The sequence below is a fragment of the Phalacrocorax carbo genome, chromosome 2, assembly GCF_963921805.1.
Source record: "Phalacrocorax carbo chromosome 2, bPhaCar2.1, whole genome shotgun sequence".
Lineage (NCBI taxonomy): Eukaryota > Metazoa > Chordata > Aves > Suliformes > Phalacrocoracidae > Phalacrocorax > Phalacrocorax carbo.
Window position 1 is genome coordinate 56934310 of NC_087514.1, and position 22557 is coordinate 56956866.

General features: G+C 42.6%; 1 protein-coding gene across 6 annotated transcripts in view; it reads right to left on the reverse strand.

The window, feature by feature from the left end:
* PPP4R1 (protein phosphatase 4 regulatory subunit 1) overlaps positions 1-22557 on the reverse strand; it is a 90566-nt gene that overhangs the window by 62359 nt on the left and 5650 nt on the right. For 2 of the 6 annotated variants that reach the window (XM_064443006.1, XM_064443005.1), the window contains exons 1-2: positions 5738-5976; positions 5394-5438 (exon numbers count right to left, since the gene is read on the reverse strand). In XM_064443006.1, the coding sequence (XP_064299076.1) occupies positions 5394-5438; positions 5738-5744 (52 nt within the window). In that variant the 5' untranslated portion in view covers positions 5745-5976. Of the gene's footprint in view, positions 1-4778; positions 4920-5393; positions 5439-5737; positions 5977-22557 lie in introns of those variants that run through there. The other 4 variants (XM_064443010.1, XM_064443007.1, XM_064443008.1 and 1 more) reach the window with 4 other exon arrangements.

The window sequence follows — 22557 nt, forward strand, 5'->3', positions numbered from 1 at the left end:
GGTCAGTATTGCAACATGGCATTTGAACATTATGTTGGAAATTTAGCTATACTCAAAGCTAGGATTAAGTCTAAGAAGTGACCTGACTTGCAGTCTATACATAACAGCTAACAGCATAATAAAATCTACTAATTCTTGTTCTGTGGTAAAGGAACAAAGGAACCACAAGAGAAAAGCTTCTGATATTAATATGTAGAGTTGCCGGAAAGGTAAGGTGAATTTTAACATACTGAATGCATGCTATCCCAGCATAATTCACTGCAAGGGAATAGGAATTACAACACAGCATCAAGCTGTGATTGTGATTTGACACCACAGGGAAACACAGGCCAGTTTTATTTTAAAACAAACAATTAAGTCCTCCCCAACCCCCCAGCTTCCCCCCAAAAAACCCCAACCTTTTGACTTTAAGTATTATGAGAAAAGAAAAATATTAAATTGAAATTAGCTTTTATTTAGGAAAAGACTTGTGTGCCACCCAAAGTCTAATACAATAATTTAATTAAAAGCGTTCAACCAGCACAAGCTCACTGCTAATGCCAGGTGATTCGCTGATCACCTGGAACAAGAACACACCATCAAAGATAAACCAGCTTTTGACACCTGCAGCTGCCCAGAGAGTATTTTCTTCAGCTCAGCTAGAGAAGCCTGCTGGGAGGAGGGGCTAGGAAGACCCGTCTTCCCTTTCCAATCAATGAAAAAGAACTCCATACTAAAACCAGAGGTATATTAGAACTACTTTATTTTTTTAAACCTTAGAACTGTTTAATCCACTGGTAAAATCCAACCAGTAAAGCTAGAGTTGTTAATTGTAAAAACAATTTTACTGTTAATTTTTAAATCTATCTTATTGTTAAACTCTTTTGCTAAAGTAGTTTACACACAGGTGTATATAATATCTATAAAAACTCATTTAACAGTTCTAAACTAGAACTGTCTAAACTATGCTTAGATATTAAATACTACTTTCTGCATTTTTAATTTAAAATTCTGAACACTAAGTGTACAGAAAAAGGTAACTTATCACTCACCATTTTTTAACAAGATAAAAGGTAAAGCTTCAGAATCTGAATGTTAAGCTACCACCAAAGCACATACACAGTACATCCAACTATCAAAAGTCCAAACGTTGTATGTAAATGCAGATGCCAGGTATCAATAATAAACATTTTTAAAAAAAAAAAGCCACAAATACAAAATAGTATTAAAACCAGTTATTAGATCAAAAAATTCTTTTCTCTCCTGGTATAAATCACAATTAAAATCCCAAGTTAAATAAAGCTATCCTCTTTCACAGTCTGACTTCTAATTACAGATGGCTCTATTTTTCAGAATACACATCCTGTGCACATCAATGGGCAGAGAGAAGTCAGCATCACGGTACGCTTGATTTCATCTATCTGTACTGATCAGTTCAACCTTCAGAAACATCTGGGGGCAAAGCAGGTGTGGAACACAAACTATCTAGGAAGACTCATAAAGAACATTTTATTTATCATCAGACATATAATTCTACCATGGTTTTCAACCATTTTTGTTGCTTATTTTCTTTTCTGTTCTATACTTAGCTTCTGCAGTTCCATTACTATTTTGATTTTGTATGCACAAAAAAAATCTGAACAAAATCCAAATTTTCCCTGACTTCTTTTCATATGCTGTGCAAGATTTTAGACAAAAGATTAAGGAAGCCAATAGTCCAAGTAGCGATATGGGTACCTGTCCAGCTGACACTGAACCACTGCTTAATTTTGCCACCTTATAGCGGCCAGATGGGATGGGGAGTCTTCTGCAGGTTTCCACTTTGAATTTTCACCCTGTTGCCTTTAGGGTGGGGTTTTTTAGCCTTAATGGATGTCATGCAAGGGTTCTTGTTCGGTTTACCTTCACATACATGAAATGCAATGCGTTATGTTACTTATTTGGGGTGTTAAAGTCAATAATAAAGTCACATTTCACAATAAGAACTTATATTTAGGAACTCAATTTCTTTTATAACCTCCTGTATGTCTAGCCAGAATACATTCATAGATTTTTTTTTCCCCCTCCTTCAAACTACCAAACAAGGGGAAGTAACTGGCTAAATAGGGGAGAACCAAAATTTATTTATTTATTTATCTATTATCATAGCCTCTGACATCAGTACCCTTACAGAAGCAAAATATTAGCTAAAATGAAAGTACTGAAATATCAAGTGCCAAGCTATGTAGCTACTTAAAGCAATCATCTCTATAATGTACCATCAGGTGTAAAGTGTGCATTCACGGGGAGGGCAGAAATCAGAGCTTTCCAGTGGTTACCAAGCAACCAAGAGCAGAAAATAATGTGAAGCTTTCAAAATAGAAATGCAAACCAAAGCTGAAATTAATTATTTAAAGGTCAATCCAGCTGGTTTATCAACCACTCTCTAAAAGCCTTTCTTATAAAAGCTCCTGTTTAATCTCTGACCCCTTAAACAAATGGCAATTTTTAAATAGATGCCTTCTACAGCATATATTCTAAACATCTCCCATTACTCCAAAAGCAGATTTACTACTCTCTGTTGAAATCTAGGAATGTTTCATTTAACCTAATTATTTATCAAGTTCTCTTCGGAAAAAAGGTAAAGTTTCTTTTACAAGCAACTCATAAAATGGTACTCCAAAGATATAATAATTTAGTGTTTCATATTTCAGGTTAATTAGCATCCAATGAGTTGGCACAATGAGCAGAGGCACAAACTGTACAGCTGTACAGGTTGTTGATTAAACTCCAACTTTCCAGAAAAATACATAATTCCAGAGACCTTAAAGCCAACAATCATAAAACAGCTGTTCTTAACCCTGCACATCTAAAAAGATATACAGATGCTTGGTTCATTACTTTTAACAGCAACTGTGCACTGTTTGCTCGACTCCAGGACTTTCTTCTACTGCTTTAAAACATGACAAATAAAAAGGTATCTAGTAGTCACCTTAATGATTCTTTCATTTACTTTTGTAATTTATTGTATTATAAAATGGTGAATCACATTGTATATTGTCCTTATAAAAAAGGCAAAACAATTTTGTGATTCAGACTCAAACCTAGACTCACTGATGAGGTACAAAGGAACACCTAATTTAAAGTGTCCAAAACCATATGCCTAATCAGAGACCAAGCTTCCAATGTCCAATCCAGATCTGTACACATGCCTCTAACCTTAATCGCTCCTGGTTTCTCCAGTGTGCCTCATATATGTTTTGTTATTGCTTGATATCAGATCAATTAAAAGCCAAAAAGATCTATTGAAAACTACAGTCCACTTTTCAAAATAGCTAAACAATTGATCCCATCTCAGTCTTGTCTTATAATTCATATTATTTTAATTTTACCTAACTTCTCCTTCTAAATTACACTACCAGGACTACAGGTACGCCCACACACTTTTTTCCTTATTTGTCCTTAACTATAGCTTAGCACATTTTAACAGCAAGACTGCAGCTGGCAGAATCACACATGCATAAAAGCTGCCAGCACTTCCAGTTTTCTCACAGTTGCATCACTACTTCAGAATTACACCTCTAAACCAGTGTCTAACTCTACAGCTCCAAAGATCTGTAAATATTTCAAATATTTACAGTAGAGAGGTACTGCAGGTTGGGGTTAAGGCTTGGCACAGCCAGGCAAAAATTGCAGCTTTGTCTTTTTTGACATGGTCTGTTTCACATGTGCAAGGGTGAAATGTAATTCCAAATAATGCATCAACTGGGAATGCTTTCATAAATTGCAAAAGACCTGTTGTACATGGGTACAAACCAGTTATTTCAAAGAAATACCACTGCACAAGAAACAGCACTTTGACTAGATATGTACAGTCTCCCTGGTCTGTATTATTTTTCTTTAGCTCAAACCCACCTCACAAGAACAAAACCACATAAAATCTAGAACCATGAAAGACATCACATGACTGAACTACGTCCAGACAACACACATTGATTCATACAGATTCCTGTTTTTCCTCTTAAAATAATATGTGTAAGTATTGAGCTATTCACTTTTATCTACTTCCATCAAAACCTCAGCAATTTTTAATGAGGTTTCAAATTTTTAGATTTCCATGGCTCCTGCCTGAAGGATGCTCTCATCTGGATTGAGTCTATCTCTACACATATATTATGTTTTTAAGGACAAGACCATAACATTCAAACCATCACCAGAAACCCACAGTTCAGGAGCATCTCTCCAATGACTACATTCATATCTTACTTCAACTCCTGAAAAGAAAAATTAAAATCTAAGGGGATATTTAAGACCACAGCTTTAAAAAGAAAAAGTGTGTCACTTCTGAGAAAGTCCTCTTGTAATCACACAAACTTTTCAAACACCTATGTTATCAATCTGAATTTCAAGCAAGTGGAATTAAAAAAATAAATAAAGCCTTAGAGAAAGGCTCCCTCTTTGTGCAAGGCAACACACAGTAAAAGCCTTTTAAACGTCAGATCACAAAACTGAAAAAGATGTAAAACACAGTTAAATTCTGAAAAATTAAAAATCACAATCCCCTAAAAAATGTAAGACACAAAATGAAAGCTTTTTCTCCTGCAGCTGAGTCCTGGTGAGCGGATCGCTGTGCAGACTGCACGCCAGACAAAATACCTTCAGACAGCAACAAGGGTCCGTGCACCCACAGCAGACTGCGAGGCAGACGCCTGCCTTACCAGCTGCCTCCGCCTCCATTTTCACTTTCCGCCCAAAATTTATCCTCCTCTGCTTCCAAGAAGCTCCCTCGGTATTGACATTACCAACAGATGCCTTCTCACCTGAGTAACATTTTACAGTCTGCCCAGCCAGGCTTCATACCCCTGAGTTAGTAATTTTGCACCAGAGCCACATTCTGCAATTTGCACCCTGACATTAACTCTTTTCCACACATCTCTCCAGCAGGGTCAGGAAGAGGGGGCCTGAGGGGGGGAGGGAGGGATGGGGGGGGAACACAAAACAAAAAAAATATAAAAATATACAGATATAAAAGGAACGAGCAACCCACACGCTGCAGCCTCCTCCGACCCGGCAGGTTTCTCCTCCCCGGGGACGTCCCCCCGTCCCCGGGCCATGAGGGGACGGCTCCCCTCGGCGGCCCCGCAGGCTGCCACACCTCCCGGCGGGGCGGCCTGCCTCCCGCCCGCCCTTGGCGGCCGTTAACGGAACCCCCGCGCGCTTCCCGCGGCCAACGCACCCCGCCGCCGCTCCCCCGCGGGAAAGCCCGGCGGAGCCCGGCCTGTCCCACGCGCGCCCGGGTGTGTGTCATGTACACCGGGAAGCGCGGAGCACGACCTCCCTACCTCCCACAATGCACCGTGGGCGCTCCCCCACGGAAGCCACTTCCTAGCCCGCAAGCCGCCCCGCGCCGCCGCCGGCCCCCCGGCCCCACTCACATCCGTCGATCTCCTCCTGCAGGTCCTCCTGGAGCAGCGACAGATCTGTGGGAGACACACCATGTGCCAACGCGCCCGGCCCGCCGCCCAACCCACGCCACGCGTGACCCGGCCTACCCACCCGTGGGGCCGCCACCCCCGGCTCCCGCCGCACCCCGGTGCGCCCCCGACCCGACCCCACCCCGCGGCCCCCCACGCTCCGAGCCGGACAGCAGTGGGAAGCGCTTCCGAAGCCGGGGCGGGGGAGAAGGAGGGGGGGGGGGGGGGGCTGGGGGGGAAGAGGAGGGCTGGCGCCTCACCGGGGAGGCGGCGTGTGCGGGAAGGGGGAGGGGGGTGCTACCTACCCGCCATCTTGCTGCAGCCCCCGCGGGGCGCCGGGCTACATTTAACCCGCGGCCGAGCGACGAAGGGGGCGGCGGCGCAGGTAGCGGGAGGGGGCAGGCCCCGCGCGGTGCGGGCCCGGCGGCGTCTCCCCACGTCCCCGGGAGAGTCGCGGAGAGAGGCGGGAGGGCGGAGGAAGGCGGGAGGAGGGGTCTGGGCCGGACACGCTGCCCCCGCCTCCGCCCGGTGGAGCTGTGCTCACTCCCTCGCTCGCAGGGCGGCCGCACCTCCCCGCCCCTCGCTCTGACTCACGCCCGGAGCCGCCCGGCCTGGCCCTGCCCGTGGGGGGCGAGGCCGGTAGCCGGAGGGCACGGTCCCACGCCCCGGCCCGCTCACCTGGCCTCGCCGCTCCCCCCTCCCTGCCTCGCCCTGCCCCGCCGCCATCTCGGGGCTGGGGCTCCTCCCGCCGCGGGGCTGAGGCAGAGCCCCACCCTGCAGAGCCCCGCTTGGGTGTCGCGGGGCCGTACAGGTCCTCCTCACCCCGGGCTGCGTGGGGTGGCTTCCACAGGAAAGGGCGAGGCAGGGGGGCCGCAGAAGTCCTTCGGCTTCAGGCGAGGAGCCCACAGCTTCGGGAGCTGTGGGGTCACCTGGAGAGAAGGATCCCCACCCACGAGCACCCTCCCCGCATGAACTGCCAGGCTTTGGCAGTGGGGAGCCTGTGGCTTGAAAACACGAGATACTCCCTGTTTTGCTGCTGTGCCTTCTAACTTTTGTTTTAAAAATACGCAATCTCGTTGCATGTATATGCAAAGTTATCCCTCGTTTTCTGCGTTTGTTGGCTGTACCTTATGGTCAGTGCTGACGGTTGTTGTCATTTTAACTGTTTTGATGGATTTTCCACTATAAATTGGAAGATTAAAAGTGTCAGATAAAACAAATGCTCTAATTAGTCGATACCCAGAGCACCCGATAAAGGAAAGGACCATTACCGGTGCAATCTGGGGGTCTTATCTGTGTCTTCCACAGATAATTTTCCCCTCAGTAATAATTGATTAAATTGTTAACACACAGAAAAGCAAAATAAGTTATTTTTGCTCAGTTTCTCAAAAAAAGATGCAGTTTCAGTAGTTCTGGTTTTTAATTGAATGTTTGACTGCATGCCTTGTAAGTTGATTTTTAACATCATATGGTTGGTTTTATTTTGTAAATTGGACAAGGATTAAATCCTTATAGTTATCCATTCTCTTTGCAGCAGTGGCTGAAAATGTGTAATCTTTTAAAATGCATACATCCCTTTCCTTACAGTCCTATAGAACAAGCTTGCCCTGTTTCATACCGGTTCAAGCTTTAGATGAGTCGCTAGGGCCTACTGGATACTGATCATCCAGTAGTTGCTTTCATTCATATTTATAACCTCAAAATCTGAGTAAATCAAATAAATTCACCACGACTAACATATAAACCATGCTGTTCTCTGCCAGTGTAACTTAAGAGGAGATTCAGAGGAAATGTTTGACATCACAAATCTCTGGAAATGCTGGATGTAATAGCAACAGACCCAGAGCAGAAAAATAAAGTGCACTTGAAGATCCCATTTTTATTATCTCTATTACTGCAACTTATTTCCAGGAAGTTATTTCCTTCACCACAATCAAGGCCCACTTTTTCTTCCTCTGAATACAATAGCAACAGTCTGAAATGCAATGTGATTTGCTTTACCGAAAGAATTGAGGGGTGTGGTTCCTTTTTCCAGCTCTTTAGGAAGAGGCACTAACACGCACTAACCATGGATTACTGGGGTCTGAGAGCATCAAAGATACCTTGACCATTATTATTATCATCAGAATGAGAAATGGAACTTAATGAGATATGTCTACGACAACTGGGTTTATAATTTGGAATGCACCAGAACTACTGCTCTTACAAGTGCATTAATAGTGTTAATTATCATCAGTTAGTTATTGCCTCATAGGTAATGGTCTCTAGAGTATTTAGGATTTTTTTTATTTCTATGTACGTATTTGTTTAAAGAAAGGAAGTAAAATTTATGCAATAAAACATGGTAAAATTGTGATTGCAAGAGATCATACTTAACATAAATTTATATAAATGAATTTGGGATCTTCCTATGTGCATGTGATCTTCTTAAGTGGTGGTTAGTTCTTTCCCCGTAGGCAGGACTGTGTGGGATTTAAATAGCACAGATAACAAGGATCATTGTGATTTAGCCTTGCAAGACAAATTATAATTGTTCGGGAATTGCAATTTTTTTTGCTACGTATTACCCATAGAACATCAGACTGTGTTCCTCCGACGCAAGTTGGTCCCAGCACCATCACTGACAGCCATGGGGAAAGGTCTTTTCCTCTGTGAGTAGAAACTCTGTGGCAAAACCTTTGGCTCATACAGTGACACACACAGAGGGCAAAAAAATAATTTAAAAAATTATTTGGCTTTGTGCCAACATACAATGCAAAATCTCACTTAATGAATATGTAATCAGATATTTCTAAACTTCTCGGCCTCAGTAAATCCCCAGATACTCCTTAAGGGCCTGATCCAAAGTTCAAGTTGATGGCAAGATTCCCTGCCACTGGTCACGAGCAAGGCAGACAGAGACTCTGAAAGTGTAGGACAGACGCTGACTCTTTCAAACAATGTGATAAACTGTAATTCTAAAATAACATACCTAATTATGAAAGAAAATTTTCGTAACAGACTTGTTTTATTAGACAAGACATGTTAAGGAGCAAGCAATATAGCACCTGCCAAACTGTTCTAGCAGGTTTTGTGCTGGAGTTCTCATAGTCAATTTGAGTACCCTTACAGGCACCAGGAAGAAAAAACCTAAGAAATAGATAAATGCATGTCTGCACTCTCTATCTCATGGCAAAACACACTACAAAGGGTGGAAGCCAAGGCTATGGATGGAAGGATAGAAATGGAAGACTCCTTGGCAAGATCCTTTGCATGTGATAAAAGACACATACCTACATGATGTACCTCAAAAAAGTCCATAGCAATCAGCAAGACATTATAGTATTTGCATAAATTACTACATAAATCCTTTCAAACCTACACAAGTGACCAAGTTAGGCGCAAGATACCCAACAACTGTCTAGACATTTGCTACATGTTATTCTCTAGTTGGATTAATGACATTTCTTCAGTCCAAACCACTCCGGGTATAAGGACCTCAGGCTCAAAAAGCCTGCAGCCCCAAGATCTCACCCGTATTATCTTATTATTAGCATATTATTATCTATTTTCTCTTATTTGCTGTGAAGAAGCAAGTCTGATGAGACAACAATGCCAGCTTTCAATGTCCACGTATTAACTAGCTTTGCATTTCTCCCAGGCTACCCTTCGTGTGTGGGAAGAGCTTCCCATAAATAAATGCGCAGCCATCTCGCTATCCTCCTTCAGATTCCTCTGCAAAAGCCTCTTTCCTGTAAAGCCTACCAGAAAATCTATCCGAGTTAGACTGCTGGTGCACCCAGGCAACTGCTTATCCTCTTGAGTAATACTGACTCATGGTTTTCTTGTCCACCCCCAGTATTCTGTCTGCACGCATATGTTGTGCTTTATGGTTAAACTAGATACTCTTTGCTTTTTAGACCAGCTTTTTGTTCTTTATAGAGTGCTTAGCCAAAATTGTCCCATGACTCAATATATGGATTGGGATACATATACACACATAAGCACAGGGGTATCTATAGTACGTATAGATAGGCATGAAAACCTGAGGGCTGAAGCCTGGGACACAGTCGATTTGCATTTGAAAATATAGTAAAGCATTTATAATAAAAAGAGGTGCTTCTCATAAAACCTTTCCTGTCCTCTCCTTTTACTTTTCCTTCCTTCTCTCTTTCCCTTCCCTATTCCTGTTCTTTTTTTCCACCTCCAATAAAAATATTGGAGGTTTTTTTTGATACATCTCTTGTGGTTGTGAAAGTTTTTGACTGTGCACCACTCAGTTTTATTTAATCTTCCCTGTTTCCTGCGTGAGAGCTTGAGCTGATGACTATCTGTGAACCTTAACATCAGAGTCCAGCTGCCACTTCTCCCAGCGAGGGCCTCCCAGGAGTATTATAAACACATTAGTATGCCAGCCATGAATAAATTAACACCTAAATTTGCTGACAAAGAGCTCGGTTAATACAAAGTTAAATTTGCCTTGTGGGTTCCTCATGTCATTCCAGGACAGCAACAAATTCAGTGGCAAGTTCAAGCAATGATCAAACCTCTGAAAACTAGGAAATACCCACCTGAGGTACATCCTGATGCAACATTAAGGCTGCACCTGGAGCTCGCAATGCCTCTTGGCATTAATCTGCTAGCAAATCTCTTGCACCAGTGGCACGAAAATGTGTGTGTGTGTGCAAAATTGCTGTGCGTGCAACAGGGAAGAGGCATGTAAGTCAGGAGACAAGTCTTGATGCCTCATTTTGCAGTTAAAGCCACAAGCAGTGGTGGTATCCCCAACTCCTTTGGCTACAGACACTGCATGAGGGTGGTCTGTGGTCTTTATAGCAGGCAAGTGAAAGTCTATGTCTGTATCTGATCCTATAGTTGCTCAAGCTCACTGTTAAAGAGGACAAATAATTAATGTACCAGAGGCTGTTTCAGGAACCTGGGTCTCAGGGTTTGAGTGCAGTGTACACACAGGATTCCTTGTTTAGTAGCACTCCCCTGGAGACAGGTTTTCCTTTGAGAGCTGTGCTACAGGTCTGAGATGCTCTGTTTCAGGAATCATGTGTCATGCATATGTATGCTACAGGAAGACTGAATCACTGATCAAACAAGGCAGAGTTCAGGTTGTACCGATGTACCTTAGCTCTGGATTTCCTGGTTCTCAGAGGTTTGTGTCTCACCGGCTTACTGGTAGGAAACAAGACTGGGCTATTCCAAGAGATTACAGCAACCATATATAAGTGCGGCTGGGATACTATTGTAGTAGATGCCGATATCCCCCAACCCTTCATCCTGGATCTCTAAATAATTTTGAAAGGAAATAAACATCACTATTCTTGTCTTACAGGTAAAGAAACAGAACAAAAGAAGCAAAGTGTTGTGCCTGATACTGCTTGAGGCCTGAGACGGAAAACAGTGAATAAAGTAAAACATACCCCAAAAAATCTTCTGTGCTAGTTTTTGTTATCTGATGCCATTACATGTATGACAAGTAGCAATCTAGTGTGTGGTTCCTAATGTGCCAGCTCTGAGTTGTATGCCAGGCCAGACCTTGCCTCCCTGTTCGACTTGCCCTAGAGTCAGCCAGGCTTTCCAGCCTTTCCTCAGCCCACGCAATCTCCCTTCCCCACCCGACCAGTCCCTACCTGGCAATATCTAACCTGACTTTCAGATTAATATGTTTGCATTTATTCACTCCTTCATTTCCTGGTCTACTGAGTTTAAATTTGCAATTATCTAGGTCTGCTTAGATATTGGTACATACAATCAGCTCACACTCTTCATCTGAATCAGAGTCATTCAGATCTCAGAACACATCTCAGAGGGACAAATGGGACTGAATCACCACTACCACCAAACCTGCTTTTCCTTTTGGTGGTTGTTCTCCAACATCAGTTTCACATCCTTCCAGCTGGTCCCTTCCTATGATCCTTTCTTTTCTTACTACAGAACCAGCTCTCCCCACCCTCCTGCTCCTCCACCCTGAACTCCTCTCAGCAAGCTGCTGGGTACAGCTCTTTTAATTCTGATTTCATCAACAGTTTTTGAACATTCTTACTGTTTTCTTATACTCACATTGCATTTTTCCAAAGTAAAATAGAAACAAAACCAAAATCCTGGCAGAAGTGGAGTCTGGCACCCTTTCTGCAGACCTTTTTCAGATTTGAACTGGGTTTAGGTCAGGTTCGAGAGTGACACTGTTTCACAACCAATGTGAATACTAGCTGGCTGGAAGTCTTCTTGGCCACCCTATTCAGCCAAGAACAATGTAATCCATTTAGTCAGGGAGAATTGGGTACATGCCTATGCAGGCAGCTAAGCTCTTTTTTTGCTGATCTGAAGGGTAGTAGGTGCCAGTGGGATGCACGTCAGGAGAATGATTGCTTTGGGACATGGCTTGTTATCCTGGTCTGTGCAATTCCTAGGATCTGTCAATCCTAAAAAATGTGAGGGGTAGAGAAGTCAAGGGGTTACATCCTAATAACTCTTTGTTTAGATAACCCTGGCTCTTGTAGGAAGCACACTGAATTTCAGGGTCAGTTACACACATGTGTTTTAGACCTTTGGAGGAGTCAGTCTTTAGATGCATGTATTTGTACAGTCATTTGAGGGCAGATGTGAACTCATCCTGCTTGTGCTCCAACTCAGTCAGCAACTGTGTAATTACAGTTCATGTAGCACTGAGCCCAGACAGACATATGGATAGACAGTGTCATGACATTTGGAAACCAGTCAAATATATGCAAAATATAGCAGAGGTCTATTCGCTGAAGAAATAATTGAAATCAAAATTCTTGTTCCTCTAAAAGTGGAGGTTGAGATTATTCTAAAACACTCAATATTTATCTGATTTACAGTGTTAGAAAATTATCTACAGACTATGAGCAAGGACAGAGGAAACAAGCACCAAAAAGCTACCCAAAGTAAGGAGGAGAACTGAGTGATGGTTTCTACACAGAACTTTTCAGCCATTGAACTGGGAGGGAATCCAAAGAATTGAAGTGCTTTATCTGAAATAAATGTACACAAAACTAGAGGGCATAAAACCATAAAACCCCATCTATAATCTCTGAGGAAGATGGTGATACAGTATGAGTTATGAAACCTGACAATATACAGGGCCAGATGGTTTGTAATAGCAAGTATCAAAAGTTAAAAGAGCTGTCTGGTCAAAAAAAATAGTTCCTTTGTTTAATTAAATTATCTAAGATGTGAAAGGGCAATTATAGTCCTAAAGCAATTCCTAGCTAGGCTCATTGTCTCAATAATTTCCAGATGAACTTTGCTCACTTGATATAAAAATGACCATTTCATATTTTTTTTTATCCTAGTGCAGGGCTGGGACCACTGGGTGCCCAGTTGTGGCACAAATGTAAGCTGTAATATTTTTTAACTATGGGAACAGTTAAAGGGTGTCAGGTATATTAAGAAGCTTTACACTACTGCATTGCAACTTATTCTTGGATTTGAGCACTGGCAACATTTCAGGTTCAAAGGTTTTTGTTTAAAATGAGATTTAATGTACGTAGACTGTAGAGTTGCCAATAATATCTTGAACTGGGTGTGTTTTATTGGGTGATTCATAAAGAAAGTCAGACAAAGTATCCACAGTGGTATTGGAATGTGGGTGGGATCAAAGTAATGATTTAGTGGAATATGTTTGTCAAACACAGCATACAGGAAATCTTCTTTCTGAATAGAGATGGATTTAGCCCATGAGAACCTCAGTGTATTTCCAAGTGTCATTTATTCCAGTGAACCCCAGCAAAAATATCAAAGTAAAACGAGAAAGCTGAATCGTTCACCCTCAGATATTCCATTGGCAATGAGACTACAGTCAGACCTGGTGGGAGTAAAGGGCAGGAAAATGAATAAAATTAATTAAAATAACATTGATTTAAAGGGATGCTGCCTGCAGTTCCAGCACAGAAAAAAATTCTATCTGTTCTCTAACAGGGTGGCTGCAACATTTTTATTTAAATACTCTTTTGCTATTAATGGAGCATCCATAAGCCTGCTGAGCTGGGTTTGTTGTGATTGTACATTTGCATGCATATACCTCACTCTCTCTGCACTCTTCCTGTTCACATCTCTTTCCAGGCAGCATTTTGAAAACCACAGCGTTGATTTTGTTTCTGAGACTAAGGAGCCACTCGTACTGAGAACAAGGAGCTCTAACACTGGGAAACTGAGCCTTGCTTAGAGGGTTTCATACTGGTGTGAGTGAGAATGTTGTCCTGAGTTCAATTATCAAAAAGCAAGCTGTTACATTTATAAAACATCTGTTTAAATATATTAATTTCTATTTGGCTCCTGATTGAGAATTATGTCTGTCTTTCTTCATACTGCTTGCTAAACAGGAAGAACAGAGTAGTCTTCCCTTATCCCTGCTCTCTCCACTTTGATGCACTCGGAGGGTGTGGCCACCTTGGAAGCCTGGCCACGCTTTCCCTCAGCCCTGTGGGGCTGAGGGATATTGTGGTCCAATCATCAGATGACCTCCACTCTTGTGCATACCCAGAGGATGGTGTGGCACATGCTTTGCAGTGTACATGCACTGTACATCAGGGAGCCAGAGAAGACAGGCTTTCTCATTGTCTTAACAGTACCAGTGCCATTTTTCAATGCCTCAGTATGGTTCAGTGGCTAAATGATATTACACTGGTCCTAACAGCTTACTTGGCAAAATCTATGCATTTGTGAGGTAGGACAGCTTACTGGAATAAAAAGAAAACTAGCAAAAGGAAGGCTATGGATACCCTGTTTCATGAGGAAGAGTTTTATGGAGGAGAGGGAGCTTGCAAGGCTCATTGTCCTACAAAACAGGGGCAGAATGGGACAAGGTGAACTCTCCTGCTAACAGCTGCTAAAAGAAAGACTGTAGCTCTGAGCCTAGTGCTGGAAAGGATTAAGTAGGCTGGCTAACTTGGCTTTAAACTGAAGGACCTGGGGGTGGGATCCGTTGCGAAAATGCTTACACCAGCACGTCCAACGGGGGAGTAAGTCAGGCCAAGCAGTGTGGTGATAAAGGTTCCATAGCTGTCTCCCAGAGGTGAAACAGAAGAGTAATCACCTCAAGTGTATGTACAGAAATGCACACAGTCTAGGTAACAAACAGGAGGAACTGGAGCTCCGTGCCCACTCAGAAGGGTATGATATCATAGGAGTGACTGAAACATGGTGGGACACCTCAAATGACTGGGGGATCACAATGGACGGTTACAGGCTCTTTCATAAGGACAGGCAGGGTAGAAGAGATGAAGGAGTTGCACTCTACATTAAGGAAAACCTTGAATGTATCGAGGTCAACTGTGGTGATTGCGACTGCTTTGTCGAATGCCTCTGGGTTAAAGTCAAAGGGGTCATCTCCAAGCAGGACCTCACAGTGGGCATCTGCTATCAATCTACCTAACCACAGTGATGATGCTGATGAAGCAATACTTGTGGCACTAAAGCAAGCTTCTGGCCAAGAGAGCCTGATTCTGATGGGTGACTTCAACTACCCAGACATCTGCTGGAAGAACAATACGCAGCTTGCATGTCATCCACCAAGTTCCTGGAATGCATAGAGGACGGTTCCCTGATACAAATGTTAGATGTGCCAACCAGGAATGAGGCACTGCTGGACTTGCTATTTGCAAACCGAGAAAACCTGCTTTGTAATATCTCGGTTAGTGATAGCCTTGGCTGCAGTGACCACAATATTGTGGGGTTCAGGATCCTGCTGAGTGTGCTGAAGATCATCTCTAAGACAAGGATTCTGGATTTTAGAAGAGCAAACTTCAGTTCACTCAGGGCTCAGTTGGGAGGGATTCGATGGGAAGCTTCCTTGGAAGACAAAGGAGCTAGTGAGAGCTGGGAGTTCTTCAAGAACTCTCTATTGGAAGCACAACACCAGTTTATCCCCTCCAAAAGAAAGGGAAGTAAGCAGAGCAAGAGGCCCCCTTGGCTCAACCATGACCTCCTGGGTCTACTCAAATCCAAAAGGGAAGCATACCAGAGATGGAGAAGTGGAGGATTATCCATTGAGAGCTACAAGGGCATTGCCAGAGCATGCGGAGATGCAGTTAGAAAAGCAAAAGCCCAGCTCGAATTGAAACTGGCTGTAGATGTCAAAAATAACAAGAAAGGGTTCTTTAGGTATGTCAACCATAAGCAGAAAAAGAAGGAAACAGGCCCACTGTTAAACAGAAAAGGAGAGTCAACCACCAATGATGCTGAAAAGGCAGAGGTCCTCAACACTTCCACCTCTGTCTTTACCAGCACTGCCAGGTCCCAGGCTTTGGGAACAAAATTCCTGGTTGATCCAAACACCAACCCGCCATCAGTGAAGGAAGAGTTAGTATATGAATTACTACAGGAGCTTGACCCCTACAAATGGATGGGCCCTGATGCCATCCACCCAAGGGTGTTGAGAGACCTGGCTGACATCATTGCAAGGCCACTCTCCATAATCTTCAAGAAGTTGTGGAGAACAGGGGATGTCCCAGAGGACTGGAGGAAGGCAAATGTTACCCCTATCTACAAGAAAGGCTCGAGGGAGGATCTGGGTAACTACAGGCCCATCAGCCTTACTTCAATCCCTGGGAAAGTTATGGAACAAATCCTCCTGGGGCCATCACAAGTCAAATGAAGCACGTGATTGGGAAAAGCCAACATGGCTTCACTAAAAGCAGATCGTGTTTGACAAACCTGGTGGCCTTCTATGACAAAGTGACTTGCCTGGTTGACATGGGGTGGGCGGTGGACATTGTCTATCTGGACTTCTCCAAGGCCTTTGATATGGTCCCCCACAGTCTCCTCCTGGATAAATTACTGCGTTATGGCCTAGACAAGTGGTCCGTGCAGTGGGTGGGGAACTGGCTGACAGGCCATACCCAAAGGGTGGTGATAAATAGCTCCTTTTCCAAGTGGCAACCTGTCACTAGTGGAGTCCCGCAGGGATCGATATTGGGCCCAATGTTATTCAATATCTTTATAAGCGATCTGGATAACGGCATCAAGTGTAGCCTGATGAAGTTTGCTGATGACACCAAGTTGAGTGGGGAAGCAGACACTTCAGAATGGAGAGCTGCTTTGCAGGAAGATCTGGATAGGCTGGAGGAGTGGGCCAGCAAGAACTTTATGAAGTTCAACAAGGAGAAATGTAAGATCATGCACGTGGGAAAACATAATCCGGGAGTGCAGCACAGCCTGGGGTCCACCTGACTGGAGAGCAGCTCTATGGAAAGGGACCTGGGGGTCCTGGTGGACAGAAAGCTCAACATGAGCGAACAGTGTGCTGCTGCAGCCAAGAAGACCAACAGGATACTGGGTTGCATCAAAAAGGGCATCACCAGCAGAGATAAAGAAGTCATTATCCTGCTCTACTCAGCACTTTTCAGGCCACACCTGGGGTACTGTGTACAGTTCTGGTCCCCGCTATACAGAAAGGATGTGGACAGGCTGGAAGGGGTCCAGAGAAGGGCCGCCAAGATGATCAAAGGACTGGGAAGCTGCCATATGAGGATAGGCTGGGAGAACTGGGTTTGTTCAACCTTGAGAAAAGGAGGCTTAGAGGGGATCTCACACCATGTACCAGTACTTAAGGGGTAGCTACAAGGAAGATGGAGACTCCCTTTTTACAAGGAGTCACGTGGAGAGGACAAGGGGGAATGGACACAAGTTGCTCTTGGGGAGATTCTGATTGGACACAAGAGGAAAATTTTTCACAGTGGGGACAGTCACCCATTGGAATAATCTCAGGGAAGTGGTTGACTCGGCCACGTTGGACACCTTCAAGAGTCGTCTGGACAGGGTGCTGGGCCATCTTGTCTAGCCTGTGCTCTTCCTAGAAAGGTTGGACTAGATGTCCCCTGAGGTCCCTTCCAACCTGTGATTCTGTGATTCTGTGATTCTGTGATTCTATGATTCTGCAAAGTATAGGAAACAGCACAGATATAATGTTTTCAGAGGGCTTTCTACCTTTGAAAGGCAGTATGCTCTTTTTCAAGACTTGTGGATAAAGAATTAATATTCCACAGGTGCTATTTAGCTCTTAAAATTCCCTGTCAACTGTGTTTTTTTAAGGGTATGAATGCTATTAACCCATAGGTTAATGGATCAGCTTTAAATAATATATTATTACATCCTTTCTCTCAAATGTACTTTAAGATTTAAATTAGATTAAATATACAGGGAAGATTTTAGTTTGTAATTTGCCTCAGCAAGACATAGACTAATTAGAAGGCTGTGCTTGCTGTGGTGTCCTACATCTACCCATTAAAAGTTAATCTTTAGAGTTCTTAAAATTATCAGGGAACAAATCTTCAGGATATTAGGAACTCGAGAATAAAGGAAAAGTTCTTTCTCTTGGAAAGCTCTAGTTTACATGCATTACTTATCTCATGATACCTTTTGGTAAGCAAACAGAAATGCATGCAGTGTACAGCATGCCAGAGCAAGTTAGAGGAGAGGCAGTGAAAATTTGGCTTATCTTGAAAAACACAAGCTGTTAGAGCAATTTTGTTTCTTTGATCCAGCCATAGAGCTTTCATAAAGATAGAGTTGGGAGCTGCATGTCTTGCTTTAAGATAGGCTTTATCCTCAAAAATCTCTGCATCCTTTTTTCTTCCACATTTCGTTCCTTAGATGCCACTAGCAAAGCATATGTACATTGAGCCTGATTACTTGCCTATTTTACTTCTTCCCTTGGGCTAGATAAACAAACCAACCAGCCCTCAATTTGAGCTTATTTTTGGGTGACCGGTCCAAAAATAGGTGTAGAATAGGTGTCCCCTCAAAGGGATGTTTATGTTCTCACTCCTCTGTTGGAATAAATAAGACTTCATGAGCTTGCTATTGCTGTGGGATGACACAGCCAGGCAGCTCTGCATTTAGATAGAAGTCTTTGAACTCACCCGGTGTCGTTTACCTTCCCTTCCTGCAGGATAGAGCCAACTGGGAGTTCAATTTTTCCCCATCCTCCGTGCAGAACATTTGGGACCCAGCTCCCCAAATCCTCCATTATATCCCGACATCTGATTTCCTTACTTTCCAGGTTGCTGTTTGTTTTGCAGCCACAAGCAAGCGCTATGACCTAGGTCACCCAGATGCCCAACTGCTCCCATTCTCTATGTAGGAGCCAAAGGAGATAGTCCCAGGGAGGTGGAGGTCATCTGAGCTTTTTCAGAAGAGGGATTACAGTCAAGACACATGCCCAGAAATTCAGTGAACGGTAGTAGCTCTAATAAAGTCCAAATTGTTCACAGGCTAAGCTCCTCCCTTGCGATGGCTGCATGAACACCTGGACCAGGGGGCTGGGGACCACATCTCCGTTCCAGCCACCTGTCTTAATGAAAGGATTTATTTGGCTTCAATAGGACTATTCTTGAACTTGGACTTCAACTCAGAGTTGAAGAGTTCAACCAAGAGATTTATTTTTTTTAATATGTCCTAACACCAAAATGAGACTTTTGACTCTTTCTGGGTTTTGACTGAATGATACTTTGTCTCTGTCAGAGCGTCAGATTTAATTATTTTCTAATCCATTTTATCACCATCCTGATATTATTAGAAGATTATGACTGTGATAGCTTCTCACTAAGGCTGTCCTGCAGATAGATCTTCACTTTGCTGACTCCATTACCGCAGATAACTAGTGCCAGTTCTCTTTAAACTATACCTTCACAACTGACCTTTCCAACTATTGCTCTATTATTTTTATTCTCATCAGTTCTTAAAACTTTTCTAACTCTGAAGGTGAGAGATGTGATTTCCTGATCTACCTGCTACTTGGTGAAGGTATGGCTGCATACCCTTAGAAAGCAGGCTTAGTATAGAACTTTGCTTGGCATTTAACTGCCCTAAAAATAACATTTAGAGCCTCCTAGTGTATTCCAGGATCTTTGGACCTGATGCACCGATCACCATTCAATAATCTTTAAGAAAACCACGAGAAATAACTGAAGGGGAGGTTAAAAAATCTGGACTGATAAAATACGCTGCATTGTGCATATTTTCAATTTCTGCTCTTCAGGATAGTCTCTTAGCTATTAGTTATGTCAGGGTAATCAGCATCTGTTGGTGCACTCAGGGCCCTGACAAGTTATTGCTTATTTGAAAAGATTACTATATTATTTCTCCTCATTAGAAAAATAAAGCTGTTGATCAAGAGGTGCATTCTTTTCCCTCTTGTAGATTATTTTATTACTAAATATTCAAAAACCTACAAAACAAAACATATAGACTTCTCACTTTTAGGTTTGAACAAACTCAGATTATCTGTTTTGGAGGCAAATTCTGAAGTCCATAAACAGGCAGTACTACCACTGATGTACACAGAAATTGGAATAAATAATATCTTTCTGAAAAAAAAATACAGACTTCATAACAGCGATAATTATAGTTTGTGTTGTCAAAACTTTGCAAAACTGCAGGTTTCTTTAAGGATTAATTTGTCCTCATAAAGGACATAGACGCAAAAGGGGATTTGGAGTTTACATCAAACAGCCTCCACATTTTGGGACTGTTTAGACTGGTGGAGGGAAGAGGAGAGGTCACACTCCCAAACTCAGACTTAAACCCATTCAAACACAAAAATTTTATATATCGCAGAAACAAGGGGAAAAAAAAAAAGCTAGGAACTCTATCTTTCATGCTGTGGGACATTTTTTTGATTGATAAGAATTTCTTGATCAGATTTTTCTCCCTCAGATTTCTTTCTCAGATTGTTTTCCTGTTTACTGTTTGGACTGCGAAGAACCGTCTCACTGTTAAACCTAAACAAATGAATCAACTTTAGCCCATAAGATAAGTCTCCTCAGTCACCATCTGGCTTATGACTGATTTTTAATTTCTCCTTTTCAGTTGCCTCATGATTGTTTATAATGAACACCCACTTCCACTGATGCAGACAAAAAGATAGGAGTGACACCACAAGCTGCCTACCCTACTCACCAGCGAACCTACTGTAAGGCCAGGATGGATAGATGCATTTTCATTTGAAAAATTTCATTTGAGGCTTGTTTGGAAGATCCCTGTTTGGGTCTTATGTAACCACAGGAAGCACCTACCAATATGCATTCACTGCCTGAGGATTTAATGAGAAAACTCAATGTGAAGTTCAAACATTCTCTGGCTGGCAGCACATACACACTGGGCATGTTTTAGACAAACCTGATGCCCACTTGGCAGGACAAATTTCTGACAGTATAAGAGCCCTGTTATCTCTCCTTGGCAATATGTACAATAGGAGCCTGCTTGCTTGACAATAAAATGTTGGCATTAATGTAATACTCTTTTCATAGTTTACAAGGCTAAGCTTAATTAAAAGGAGAATTGTGGATGCCCCCCTTTCATTTGGTAGTAAACACAGACTCCTTCACCCCATACAAAGCTAATGCTGGTAAACTGAGCAAAGTTAACCACTAGATACTAGGCTATTCTGTATGAGAATAGTGTACTGTGGAATATACTGCTAGAAGGAAACAGGGTTACTATTCAGTAAATTCAGTTGTAATTTATAATGAGACCCTGACTGAGCTGCTCTTGCAGTGAGCTGGAAGGCAAGAAGGTATGGCTGTCCTGCTGCAAAGCCTCCCTGCATTTGGAAAGGCTTTGAGCCTGAAGTAGAGATCCCTCTCTCTGGTTATCGCTCCAATCAGACAACTTCTAGTTGGGTGAAGCTGCTTTTCAGGCAGTAACTAGCAGGTATCAGCTATATCAGAAGCATGAAAAGAATGGAGCAAACCAATGTTGGCACCACAGAAAGCAAATTGAGACTGTTCATGTCACCTCCATGGAGTCACTCACAATAATCACCACACTGTCTTTTCAAACTGTGCTAAAAATTGGCAGTCTGAGGAGAGGACCTGCAAAACGAAACATGCTACAATAGCTACAGACACTACCAAATTGCAATCTGGAATGCCCAGAGCGAGTAAGCCCCCTGTTTTGAACTGTGCCTTGGTACATGAAATCACAACAACATTTTTCTTGGATTGCTGTTTACACTGCAAACACATGCATGCTCAGGCGTGCTCAGGCAAGTAACAAATGATAGGACAAGAGGAAATGGCCTCAAGTTGCACCAGGAGAGGTTTAGACTGGATAATAGGAAAAATGGCTTTGCTAATAGGGCTGTCAAGCATTGGAACAGGCCACCCAGGGAAGTGGTTGAGTCACCATCCCTGGCAGTATTTAAAATGCATGTAGATGCGGCTCTTAGGGACATGGTTTAGTGGTGGACTTGGCAGCATTAGGTTAATGGTTGGACTTGATGATCTTAAAGGTCTTTTCAAACCTAAATGATTCTGTGATATTTTTGTACGGAATATAACATGAGAAAGGACTCACCCAGCATCATGGGCTCACATAAGTATTTTCATGAGGTTCATATGGAAAAAGGAGATTGATAGTAAGATATGGAGCTTTCATCAGGAATTGATTGTATGAAAGTCATATACAGGCTGAAGCAGCTGCACGGGTTTTGCTGGACTAAATTAAATACACTGGTGACTTCAATCTTAGTAGAAAGAACTCTAACTTGATTCATTTGTGACACGTCAAGCCTGATGTCCAACCTCAACAGTTGGTGTTGACTGGCAAATTTACTTAGTGATATAGACAAATGATCTATTGGATCACTGAGTCTTGAGGTCTTGATTTCTGACGTCATTTCAGAAATTTCTTTTTACATATATCTAGCTTTCCCTTTAAATTATTTTACTTTCCATTTTTTGCTCTGACAGCTACTATTAGAAAAATTTTCTAAAGCCTTGGAAAGCCCTACTCCTAACTTCCAGTCCAAATCCATTTAAGGCCAATTTCTGTCTATTTCTTAATTGAGATGATATTTTGCTTTAGCTAGTTCTTGTCCTTTCTTGGTGCTTAATTGCCTATAGTATTTGTAGTGTTCACAGGTTGTACCTTGGCTTCTGTTTTTCAGGTATAACAAAAGACCATTTTGGTTCTTTTCCCATCAAACAGTCTCAGTGGAGAAATGTGCTGTCACCAGCTTTGGGCTATGGCACACCACTTGCAAAGAATGAGAAAACTTGCGTTACTTTTCTCTAGCATTCTCCTGCGATAGGAGATTGCACTGGGGATTATCCACAAACCAGTAGAGTAAAATTGACCCTCTTGACAAACATACATTTTTGCTGTCAAA